General features: G+C 50.3%; 1 protein-coding gene across 1 annotated transcript; it reads right to left on the minus strand.

The window, feature by feature from the left end:
* Window positions 1-6,791: 6,791 nt before the first annotated feature.
* Window positions 6,792-10,642, minus strand: Sowahb (sosondowah ankyrin repeat domain family member B). The gene has a single exon (XM_050150020.1). The coding sequence runs from the start codon at window positions 10,424-10,426 to the stop codon at window positions 8,117-8,119; it is 2,310 nt and encodes a 769-aa protein (XP_050005977.1). The 5' UTR covers window positions 10,427-10,642; the 3' UTR covers window positions 6,792-8,116.
* Between the last annotated feature and the right edge of the window lie 2,293 nt (window positions 10,643-12,935).

A 12,935-nucleotide genomic window follows, 5' to 3' on the forward strand; every position in this document is an offset into this window, starting at 1 on the left:
CTATAATATTACATTTATGGTATCTAGCAGTGAGACCCTTAGAAAGATCCAACACACAGTTTGCTAGAAAGAGAAGCTGTAACCCATGTAAAAGTTGTTTTCCTGTGCATTACAGTGAGTAAATAAATGAAAACTGTGAAGTCCACTGTCCGCAGGGCTCCTGGGAGGCCGAGGGTGAAGGTGCTTTACTTAACATGATCCAGTGCCTCTGAAGCTGGCAGGTGAGACGAATGCTGTTCTGCTATACCCGGGGCAAGAGCCAGAGATTAAAGAGCCCCACACTGATTTCCACAGTGATATTCCTATCAGCACCGTTTGTACTAACGAGAAAAGACTCTGAAACCCAAAAGTGATGGAATAGCCAAGTGTGTCTGAGTACGGTGCCTGTGTCCTCACTGATAGTTAGGTAAGCAGTCGGAGTAGAATCCCCAACATGTCAATGAATAAATGAGGTGTATGTCAGCACGCGCATTCTACAGCACACGCATTCTACAGCACGCGCATTCTACAGCACGCGCATTCTACAGCATGCGCATTCTACAGCAAGCGCATTCTACAGCATGCCCGGGCTAGAGAACAACTTTCTGCCGTCAATCTTCTCCTCCTACCATGCGGGTGCCAGGGACTGAACTCAGGTCACTAGGCTTGGTGGCAAGTATCTTTACCAACTGAGCCATCTCACTGAGCCCAGATAATTCTTAAAGAGCTGGGAGTGGTGGTTCACACCTAGGACTCCAGTGCCTGCAGGCAGAGACAGGAGAATTACCAAAAGTTCAAGCCAATCTAGCTTGCCCATCAAGGCCTGGTCTCAGAAACAGAACAGAACAAAACAAAAAGAGAGCCGTATGATCGTATGTACAGATAGGTATGTATGTATGTGTGTATGTAGATAGATAGATAGATAAATAGATGATAGATAGATAGATGATGGGTAGATGATAGATAGATAGACAGACAGACAGACAGACAGACAGACAGATAGATAGATAGATAGATAGATAGATGGATCTCTTTCCCCACCCTTATATTTCATGACCAAGTGGCTATAAAATATTCTCCCTAGGGAAAAAAGATAAAACCCCACCCAGCAATACTGGAAGACCTGGCCCATTTTAAACTGTCACCAAGCAAAGTCCTCCCTCTTCCTACCTGCCTCCTTACCTCTACTGCCCCATAAGCAAACAGAAAGACTCAGATAGCTACTCAGAGAGTTCCCTTCCTTTGCTTCCTGCTGGTTGCAGCAAGCAGCCAGTTTCCTGGAGGAGGAGCCTTCTGCCTGGTAAATCCCAGACCCAGAACACTCTGGCAAAGAAGCTGGTTAAAAACCAAAGAAAACTGTTGTTCACAGCACAGGGATGCAAAGGCTAGCCGACGGTGGCGCACATGCCAGAAAGCAAGTTGGGCATGCGTGAGACCTGGGTTTGGTCTCTGGAACCCCCACCCTCCCCCCTGCCCCACCATACCAGCCCATACCAGCTTAGCACATTAGGGAGTAGCCCTTGGGTGAGAGAGAAGGAATCCGTTACCTGAAGACACAAACATACAAACATTCTATATCTGGCTCCAAAGCAACATCCAGTTCAAATGGAATATGATAGCGATGAATTGACCGAATAAAACTGGCATGTAGCACGTAGAACGGGTGTCACCTTTGTTATAGATGTAGGACTGGTGCACACCAAAATGTTATCAGCGACTGCCTTGTGCTGGTGAAATCAGAAGAAGCTGTCTGTGCTTTTTGTTGTTGTTATGGATCTTTCTATATGTAAAAACAGTTATTATTTCTATTTTTCTTAAATATAAAGGTAGCTGTAAAACCAGGCCTGATGGCACACACCTATAGCCTAAGCTGAGACATAAGCCAGAGGATCAGTTGGGCTCACAAACTCAAGACCCCCATGAGCAGCATGGTGAGATCCTATTTCAACTGCATGGATAGAGATGTAGCTCAGTGGTAAAGTATTTGCCTCACATGCCTAAGGTCCTAGGTTCAATGCCCAGCACAAAACAAAATAACAAAAGCTAAAATACAATGTATAAAATACAACCTTTTGTTTACTTATTTGGTTTTTTTCAAGACAGGGTTTTTCTGTGTAGCTTTGGAGCCTGTCCTGGGGCTCTCTCTGTAGACCAGGCTGGCCTCGAATTCACAGAGATCTGCCTGCCTTTGCCTCCCAAATGCTGGGATTAAAATTGTGCACTATCACTCTCTGCACAATGTTTTATTAATCATGCAATTTTAAAGATTTTTTTCTTCAGAAAGTGAGTAAAGACATAATAAGTGCTTCAAAATCCTATACTCTGTTTTTAAATAAGCCAATTATTGTTTGCTTCCCTTCAATATTTTGTATATATTGTGTATGTGCACATGTGAGTGTGGGAACGTGTGAGTGCATGTGTAGTACGTGTGAGTGCCGGTGCACATGAGTACAGGTGCACATGAATGCAGGTGCACATGTGAGTGCAGATACATATGTGAATGCATGTACATGTGAGTGCACGTGTATGTGCAAGTGCACACGAGTGCAGGTACACGTAAATGCGTGTGCACGTGAATGTGTGTGCACGTGAGTGTGGGTACAGGTGAATGCAGGTGCACATATGAGTGCAGATACATATGTGAGTGCGTGTGTGTACATGAGTGCACGTGCCTGTGTGAGTGCGGGTGCATGTGTGAGTGTGGCATGCGTGTGAGCACATGTGGAGGCCAGCAGACAACCTTAAGCCTAAGCCATTAGCTGCCCTGTGTTTTTGAGACAGGGTCTCTCACAGACTATACTACTAGATGAGCTGACCAGAGCCCCAGCGACCCACCTTCTGTGACTCCACAGCTCTGGGTTTATGGACGTGTCCTGTCACATTCGGTTTTATGATGTGGGTTGTGAGGGTGAAACCCAGGTCCTCGTACTTGCACAGTGGGTACTTTACTGACTGAGTCCATCTCCCCAGGCCTCCAGATTAAATGTAGCTTTTTGATGTTTTAAAGATGTCACCATGTAAATAATATATAAGAAATCCCTATTAACTAGAATAATTTATTTGTCAAAATGACCCACTGGAATGAGGCAGGATGGCCCCAAGTTTGAGAACAACCTGGGCTATATAGTGAGTTAGAGGCCAGTTTGGAACACCCAGCAATATCCTGCTTTAAAAACAAAGCAAAAATAAAAAAAATAAAAAAAAAAAAACAATGACCACACAACAACAACAACAACAAATCCGAACCCAGCAGGTAACAGAATATTTGCTATAGTGCTTTCCATTACTCAAATTCCTTCCCTGGGGAAGCTTAAACAATGGCTGCCCCACTCCTAAGGTCCAGCACCAAAACCAGATACATTCTAAGTTTACTCTGGAGAGCCAGGGAGAGCCAGTGCGCATTGGGCTTTCTTACAGAGCTGTGGGTGAGGGCTTACAGCCAGGAGCATGCGTGGCTTAAAGCAGCCACACGGGGAGGTCTACACCCAGCATAAACGATGACCGCATAGATGCACAATATCCCTAATCCTTCCTAATTTATATACTTCTAACACCTCCCTGAAGCCACGAAGGAAGAAAGCAGCGCTTTGTCTGAGAGAATAATCCTGTCTGACACCTTCCCCCATCACCTTCAAGTTTCCCACATACATCTTCCATTTTCTTTCAGGAATACCAACTGTTTATAACTTCACAGCCATTTTCCATCATGCTGTAGATTTAAATTCTGAAGAGATGGGGTTTTATTTTCTCTACCTAGAAACATAAATAAAGACATGTGGAGTTTTGAACCTGAGAAAGGCCACACAAAGACCTCCAAACTGACTTTGAGTCAATGGTGCCCATAGTAACAGAGAGGGCACAGCACCAGACCAGGTATCCAGGATGCTGAGAGCGGGAGGTGATGCCGCTCCACCTGCCTCTGATCTTCCAGGTGGTCCTGGGGCAGCTTACTGAAGGAAACACACACCTGGACCCACGAGCCCCTGGAGGTGTAAGGTGACACACAGGTGTAGGTATAGGGTTTTGGTCAGGTGGCACCCAAGGCAACTCAGGCTGCAGATGTCTTTGTCCCATGTGCCCCGATAATCACTCCTTTTCCCTCCTCAAAGGATTCTAGGCTGTTCCAGGGGGGGAGGAACTTCTGTGGCTACGGAGCCAGCTGCCTCCCGCCTTCCTTCCTAAAAAGCCAAGAGACGTCGTAAGTAAACACAGTAAATCTTCTGGCGGAAGAACAGAGACACCATCAATTTGGTGTCCTATTATTCACGCTATAGGATATGCGTGCCAAGGGTGTGGTAGTAAAGAACACTGCACACAGAAACCTCAACTCTATCAAAACCTTTAGCCAGTAGCAAACTGTCTGGGGTTTCAAGCTCTCCCTCTCTGAATTCCTAATTCTGCAATTAGGAATAAAGACCAGAAAAGAAAAACACGGATAAGAGATCATCCACACTGGATACACTGCTTCTGAGAGGACCATGCACTCGTGCAGTCACACTTGAGGAAGCAGGATGCTATTTTTGTCATAAATGCACAGAAAGATGGTCCATCAGTGACACGCTACTCCAAGGTGCTGATTAGCTCGGAGACCCCCTTAGGGACAGAGTTTAAAGGACTGTTATGTGAATAGGTGGCCCCAGGAGAAGGCAGCCAGTCTCTGGGTTACCACACATTTGTGGTAACATTAGTAATATTGCGCATTTTAGACCTGCCCATCCTGACCTCTCTCTCTTACATTTTTTTTTAAATTGTGTCTGGAGGCAGTGGGGTAGGGAGGCACATCTGCCTCGGTGTGTGCGTGGAAGTGAGGGGAAGAGACCTGGATGTTGAACCAGGTCCTCGGGCTTGGTGGCTCATGCCTTACCCACTGAGCCATTTTCCTGGTCCACTTGTCGAGTTTTGATCCATACATCTGTCCACTGTTAGGGTGACTCCGCTCTCACGGCTCCCGTCTCCAGCCACCAAAGAGCCCTGAAAGCAGGAAGGCTGAAATGGTACCCCCGGGGCAAGCCAGGTGCTCAACAAATTCCCAGTACATGTGTCCAAACATGGTGGCATGGCCGTGGTTACACAAGAGACAGAGGCAAAAGGATTGCTTGAGCCCAGGAACTTGGGGCTAACCTGGACAACACAGCAAGACCTGTCCACCTCATCTTTTTCAATAGGGAAAAACAAAACAAAAGTTACAATAGTCAGCCTGGTATATTTAGATGAGTTCAAAGCATTTTCTAATCTTCAAAGCCTCAAGGTTCAAAACACTTTGCTTAAACACATGGGATGGTTGGTCTGGGCCATGGCACGTGCTTGTAATACCAGCACGTGAGAGGCTGAGGCAAGAGGATCAGGAGTTCAAGGCCGCCCTGAACATAAAACACTGTCTCTAAAAAACAGAAAACGAAATCAAACACTATGATAAGTCAGAAATTGTGAGGTCTGGGCACAGCATTCTGGGAACTCGAGTGAAGCAGCCATGCCTACAACTGGAGGTCTTCACCTTCAATCTTCTTTATAGGTTGTATTTGAGCTGATTTTGTTTTGTTTTAGGATTATGAGTAACCTTACCAAGAAGGTAGTAAGTATGGGTTTACCAAGCATCTAGGACGAAGACTGAGTGGGTAGGGCCCACAGGTGTGGTGCCACCTGGGTGCAGGGAGAAGCCAGCAAAAGACTGAAAGAGTATTCCTGCCCGAGCCCTCCCCACCTGGACTTTGCAACGTGAGCAAAAGGCTCTTTGACCCTGCCCTCCACCCTTTTCCTGCCCTGACTCGGCTTCCCCCTCCCCCCCCCCACTACTGTGACCCTGTAAGAGAGTTCACCAGGTCGTGTACAACAGACACATGAACAAAGGCCTGAGGGACATGAGCAAATCCTGATGAGAGCCTGGGACTGTGTTCTGACCACTGAGCAACAGCCAGCGCCAGGGCTGTGTGGAGCCACACACAAGTAGCCGACAAGAATGCGGAGGAACCAACAAAGCTGGTTTCTTGGGAAGGCCGGTATCACTCCTGGCGGGAACCAAGCCCTTCCTGTTTTCTCAGCCTAAGGGATTCTCTGTCTGTCTCTCTGCCTCTCTCTCTCTCTCTGTCTCTCTCTGTTTCTCTCTGTGTGTGTCTCTCTCTGTCTGTCTGTCTGTCTCTTTCTACTTCTGGTATTTGGAGTGTTGTATTACATTGGTTGTCCTCATTCCTGAGACGTAGGCCTTTCTCCGCTTGCCCATTATTACAAACTTCTCTCTGTTGTAACTCTGCCTTGAAAGACACCTTGGGAACAAGTGGAGGTAGAAAGCAGCCAGGAACAAACAGTTTAGATTTTTAGTTTCTGGCAGAGAGAGAGAGATCATGTCCTGTTCACTTTTATAAACCCCACAGCACCGTGTGGATAAGCTGATCCAGTTGTGACAACCTGGCAAACCCACTGGTTCCTAAAAGAAGCTGTTTACTAGATTATTTACATAGATATCTATTTTGTAAACTTAAAATTTCATTTTACCAGCCCCTGCTCCCTCTATCATGTTTTCTGATTTGATTTTCCAGGTTTGTCCTTTAGGTAAGGGATTAAAAGGCTATGTAATTGGGAAAACTCCTAGAACTGATTGTTCTGCCTTTCTGGTTTAAAAACTATAGGAGCTGGGGGAGGGGCACTTGACTAATACACATGAGGGCCAGGATTCTATCCCGAGAGAAACGGAGAGAGATGGAGAAAAAAAGAGAGACTGAATTCAGCAACACAAAGTTAAACTACAAAGAAGCAGAAAGACCTGGCGGTCGTCGAGCCCATTGTGTAAAAACAATAATAATCAGCCGGGTACAATATAACAAATTATAACGATCTGCTGATCTTTTAATGCAGGAAAATAACCAGAAGAAACACAAAAAATGTCTTTAAAAAAATACAGCATCATTGCCACTACACATGAAAATATTTCCATAAAAAAGTACTCTCTGATTGAACATTGAACTTTCCAACGGTCTCTGGGTTTCCGTTGGGTGATCTGTACATTCTCCTGGAATTTCCAGTGTTGTCAGTCTCCGGCTTCAGCCAGGGACCTGCACTGGTCAGTCTTCCTGAGACCGGGACACTTCCTGTTAGACACTCAGTGCTTCAAGGCTAATATTTAATCTTAATTGGCAAAAAGTTTAGTGCAAATAAAGTTATACTTAGCAGACTGACACAGTTCTGATGGTTTTAACCCTTACCGCTTCCCCAGAGCGACCCCAGTTCTCCTGAGTACCAGCTTTGACCTTGAAGCCTACGGGAAGCTGACAGGGATGATTCTGTTTGCTACACAGGGATTTTCCCTGCGGGATGAAGACTTTCAGTCATTACCCAAGTAAAAAAAAAAAAAAAAAAAAACCAAACTGCTTTTATACCTGGGAAGCTCACTTTGGGTTGATGCTAAACAACAGACGACCAATAACAAACAGAAATAAACAAACACAAACAGGGCCTGAATGGTGTCGTTTCTCTGGAGAATAGAGTCAAGGTCATACTTGATCTCTCCTGTCTGCTTCTCTGACCATTGGCTAAGATACCCAGAGTAGAAAGTCGTCTGTTTACACCATAGATGGCTGCTCACAGGAAGGCTTGAGCACAGGACTGAGGAAATCACGTCAATCAAATTCTACACTTCTCCAGTAACAATTTTATTTCACTGGTTGGAATGCCAAAAGGCGCGTAAAGAAAGTAAAGCTAGGCCATCTGACTCCAGACTTGCTGCTTTCCACTCTGCCAAGGCTTATTCTGGAGATGAACAGAAGCCAGGGAGCTTCCAGCCAGAGAAGACTGCGAGCTGCGTCAGTTCTGCGAACTGCCTCTCTTTGACGCATCTGTCCCCTTTCTAGTAAGGCCTGGCACTGCCTCAGAAAACACTGTGCCTTCCTGTGCCCAGACCTGGGGCAGATTCAGGAGAGAGGGACTCTTCCCAGGCTTGAGTGCCTGGTTCTGCTTTTGTAGACATTTCATAGCCCAGACACATGAGACTTTAAGAAGTCGAGATGGCCCTCAAGGACGCCATGTCACGGGTTCTTTCTTTCTACCAACCCCTAACGGTTTGTTTCCCCTGGGTTCTCTCACCTACTTAGTAGCTTGTGTGGGGGTGGGGGTGGGGGACTCTGCCTTCTGGAGAGATGAGCCCACCTCAGTCACTGTACTCTTCTCTCTCCTTTAGAGTGTGGAATTTTTCATATTGGTTGGCCAATTTCCATTTGTTGTGTTGAGTTTTGAGTCTAGCAGCCAAGGAACTCTTCCGGGTGACATTTCTAGATACGTCCCGGCTCTTGACCTTCCTGGCTGGGGAGGAGCTTTGCACTAAGGAATATACAGGGAAGATGGGTTTGCCCCGGGGTGCACCCAGGAGCTGCCATGTTTCCCCAGTGACATTACCCGTCAGATACTGCCATGGTTTCTTGCCACTGACGTCCCGGATGTCCACCCGAGAAGCCAACCTTTGCACTAGCAATTTGATGACTCCCTGGTGGCCGTGAATCGCTGCAAGGTGCAGCGGGGTATAGCCACAACTGGACCTCACGTTGACATCGAGCGCAATCCCTGCCTTCTGGGCTCCAGAAATCAAGCCCTGAAGGGCATTCAGGTCACCGTGCTTTGCTATCCAGTGCAAGGCTGTGAACCCCGTCAGGAAGTCTCTGTGCAAAGCCAACTGTGGGTCCTCCCAGAACAAAGCCTCCACACGAGGCCAGGAGCCACTGGCAAGCTTCACAATCCATTCATGTTCCCTGGCATCTAGGGGGACAAGTGGTGACCTGTGCTCAGGAGATCTGTGGGGTATCATGGCTGCAGATCCATCCCTGCCGGGGACCCACGAGGTGTGTGGCTGACCTGCCACAGCATTAGTGTCTGGCAATTTCTGTACCAAAACAATATCTACCCTTGGGCTGGGCAGGGCTCCTGCCCTGGAAGTTTTCCTGGACCGAGGTGGGCGCCGGCTTCTTTTCAACAAGTCCTCATCAAGATGCTCTTCATCAGAGGAGGAGGAGGATTTGGTTCTCCCACTTCGAGCGCTCCTCCTGAAAGACCTCCGGAACTTGGGGGCTGGCCAGGGCGAAACCTCCTGAGGATTGTCTCCGAGGTTTTTAGCCACTGTTGGGACCTTCTGAGAACTGGGTGCATTCCCTCCGTTCCTGAGGCTCCGTCGGATCCCACTGGTGCTGCCTTCATTTGAAGACACAGACGGGCCCTCAATAGGATCCCTGAGCTCTCCCCAAGAGGAAACTCTCAGGACGGGTTGCAGCCACTCTTCGGGGGTTCCAGGAGACTCTTTGGGTCCACTGCTGCTCTCCTCGCTGCCGTGGCTCTCTTGATCCACAAAGTCATCCAAATCCTGGAGGGACAGCTGACAGCGAATGCTTCGGAAGACAGTAGGTGGAGGGTTCCCGGCCCAGGATTCTGAGGACTCATCTGGAACCACAGGAAGGAGGGAAGGAAAAGACAATTCGGGCTCTGGCAGAGCCGAGTGCGTCTCCGAGACCCCAAAGGCGGTTTCCGAGGATAGCTGAAGGAAGTTGTCTGGCAACACCGACCAGGCGCGAGTGGGTCGTTGGCTCCCGGCCTCGGGTACCTGCGGGTATCTGGCTACCCACTCTCGAGTGCGCTGCTGCTGCTGCAGCTGCTGGGTTGAATGGTTCTGGAAGCCGGCGGTAAACAGCTCCAGCGGTTCACTGGAGGGAGCCGGGAGTGGCGGGAGAGCGGGCGGGGACGTGGGGCTCCCAGCAGCCTCGACGGCAGCCCGAGGCCAGACAGGCGTCGCAGACACCGGTGCTCGTTCAGCCGAAGCTCCTTCCCGCAGCCACCCGGGAGGTCCGAGGTCATCCCCGGCAGGCGCAGTGAACTCTGACTCCTGGCGGGAGGCCGCTGGGTCCTCGAGATCTCCAGGAAGAGGCTGTCCCGCAGGGTCCCCCCAGCCATTCTGCTGGCATTCCCAGCAGCAGCGACCCCGCGTCTCCACCGCCGCACACCTGCCTCTGGTCTGAGCAGCTGCGGGCCCCGGTGTCCTCCGGCTCGGGCTGTCCCTCGGGCCGTGATGTTCCCGGGTCGCCTTCCGCGCGCTGCTGCCCGCTAGTTCATCGCCACCTGAGTCCACTCGGGTCGCCGCACCTGCCGGCGGCTTCTGTGCCGCCGGGTCACGCGGGCGGCGGTGGCCCCGCTGCGGTCCCTCTGCAGGGGTGGGTCGCTGCAGGCCTTCCTCCCCCAGCAGGTCCCTGTACCTCCTCTTGAGCACCACGTACTTGGTGCCGTCGGGGTCCTGGCGCACTGCGGCCACCGAGTTCACGAAGCCCTTGAAGAGCTCGCGACGCTCCTGCTGCTGGCCGGGAGGCACGTGAGGGTCGCGCAGGAAGCCCTTGAAGTGGCTCAACAGCTCGGCGTTACGCACTCGGCCCCCGGCCTGGCACAGAAAGTCCAGCAGTGCCTCCTGGCTCAGCTCTCCGGCCATCGCTGCCAGGTCCCTGGTCCCCGGGGCGGCTGCGTCTCGAGCTCCCAGCGCACTCCCACTCCGACAGAAACCCGGGCCCGGCGAGTGTCACCTGCGCCCGGGGCGGCGCCACCCGCCTCCATCAGCCGCGGAGACCGGCGCCGCCCGCATCCCCGAAGCGCTTCGGGAGGGCCGAGGGTCCCCAGGGTCAGGTGCCCAGGCTGAGTCCCCGCGCGCAGCCCCGGTGGCAGAGGGCGGCTCCCAGGCCGCCCCTGAGCGACGCTGGCCTGTGGCAGCCGGTCCCTGCAGCGAAAGTTCCCGGGATAGGTCGGAGTCGGTTTCACCTGCGCGCTGGCTACGCCTCCTGGGCTCTGGGGGAAGGGCCCGGCCCGCCTCCTGTACCTCCGCCCTCTGATGTGTCCCCCAACCCCCGCCACCCATCCTGGGTGAGTCAGGCTGGTCCACCTGGGGACAGCGCTGGGAGGTGAGGCCGAGGGCGAACGGCTCTGCAGGACGCCCAGGCTCCCCGGGCCCGGGAGGTGCAAGGCAGGTAGGTGACCGGTTGTCCCTCAGAGTGCCCTCCACACAGGAAACAAAAGCAAAAGGAGGTCGGCTCCCTTCCTCTCTCCCCGCGGCACAAGTTACAGTCCACGCGGGTGGGGGTCCAATAGACAGGCTCTCCACGGTTTCTCTTTATTGACGCGGTCTAGGGAGTGGCTTGGTGTTCCCAATGGCAGGATTGGGACCCGGAAACTCCTGCTTGATCTTGACCAAATCTTTTCTGGTTTGGCGATACCGAGATACTGGGAAGGCCTCTCCCGGGGCACCGGCTTCAAGGAGTTCAAATGCACCTCCCTAAATCTGTGCTGAGAGCGAAACCACTGACTGACAGCTACACCCAAGGTTGGTTTCTGCCTTTCTTTTTCCTGCATTATTGTCTTACAGTTACAGTGCAGGGGGAGGGGGATTCTCTGTCAGGGAGTTTATTGCCTGGGGAGCCAAAACCAATAGGAATTATGTCTCCCCGGCTAAAGTATTTGATACCCAGGGCTGTTTTGATTTTTATTTAGTCTAAGATTTGTGACTAGAAGAGATTCGTTCCATCTGTTTCATATTGGCCACTTGATGAAATCTTTGCTCTGAGAATGGAAGTTTTCCTCCTCGCGTTTAAAATGTTGAACACGTGACACAGGTCTGAGTCCACCCCCAGGCTGAATGCTAGCTTGATCTGTGGAAGGACTGTGTGGTCCACCCTGATCCAGAGCCTCTTCTAGAGTGGTACTAAGTATTTCCTTGGCGTCTTCTGAGGAGGGGAGAGTTAACGTACAGTGCTTTCTCTCTTTCTCGGCAGCAGCTGCTACTGACCTCCGTTTCTGTCTGGTCTGGGTGCCTCTCCTTTATCTTGAGTCCGTTTGCAAGCTGTGCTTTATCTACGGGATCTGTCTATGGTAGCATCAAGCGCCCTTCTATCTCAGCGCGGCTAGTTGCAGCTGCCCCTCCCCACCTTTCCCCAACTGCCAGCACAAATGCCAGCGTCAGCATCCTCCCGTGACAGCCACATTTCTAGCAATAAACTCCATTTCCTCCCTCCCTGGCATTTGACACCTCTCTCCTGTTCTCATCTCTTACTTGGCTTTGTTTTGCAGTTCTGGATCCTTCACTAAGACTATCTCGAGTATGTCTGCCCTCCGATTGTCAACACGCTTTGACATGGACATCTTCTAGCCCCCACCCCAGGAGTGGGGATCGAACCCAGGGCCTCGTTCCTGCTAGGCACTGTCACTACTACAGATCATTCTCAGTGATTGCCCGATAGGCCACATCTAAAGTGCTTGGTTTAAAATCCCAACAGTATCCTGGTACTTTTCCATGAATGACTTGGAATCTCTGGCTTTAAATTATCTAGGTCAGAAAGAAGGACTGTCTATTTGGAGCAGTTTCTAGAATGGAAATCCAGTAGTGGGTTGCCATGGAGAAACCGTTCCCACTGATGTCTCCATATAATGCTGAGACCCCTACAGTAATCTTTCAAGCCAATGTTTTCTGCTCAACTTCGGTGCTCGTAGTTATTTGCTGGTGTTGGGGCTCAGTGGGATTCGCAGGTGTGGAAGGGGACCAACTGGAAACCTCAGGGGGCCAGGCAGGAGAAGCCCTCTTTGGTGACTTGCACACGTATATACGCTGAGTTGCACAAGTGGCCAAGAGGTAGAATGGGGGTCCCAACTTTCAATACTTTAATGTAAGAGAGAGAGGGAAGGGGCGGATGTTAAAAGTTTGACACCATTCACCCTCAGTTGGGGGTAGAATTACTAGGTCCGCAGTTGGTTTGGTTTCTGGATACCCAAGTGGTTTAGTGTCCTCTTGTCTTAAGGTAAAGGGGTGGTTAGCTGGAAGGCTCTACATCTTATATAAGGCACCTCCCCGCTTTCCTCATATGCAGTTCATTGTTTCCAAAGGTATTTATCTCTTGGCTACATTCCTGGGCACTGTTAGAAGTGGGTATATATAAAGAAGAATGTTGATATATATA

This window comes from Alexandromys fortis, unplaced genomic scaffold (assembly GCF_014885135.2).
Source record: "Alexandromys fortis isolate MF-2015 unplaced genomic scaffold, M_Fortis_MF-2015_v1.1 scaffold_0, whole genome shotgun sequence".
NCBI lineage: Eukaryota > Metazoa > Chordata > Mammalia > Rodentia > Cricetidae > Alexandromys > Alexandromys fortis.

Coding starts and splice junctions, on each gene's coding strand:
- Sowahb (XM_050150020.1), bottom strand. CDS start 10,426: ATGGCCGGAGAGCTGAGCCAGGAGGCACTGCTGGACTTTCTGTGCCAG.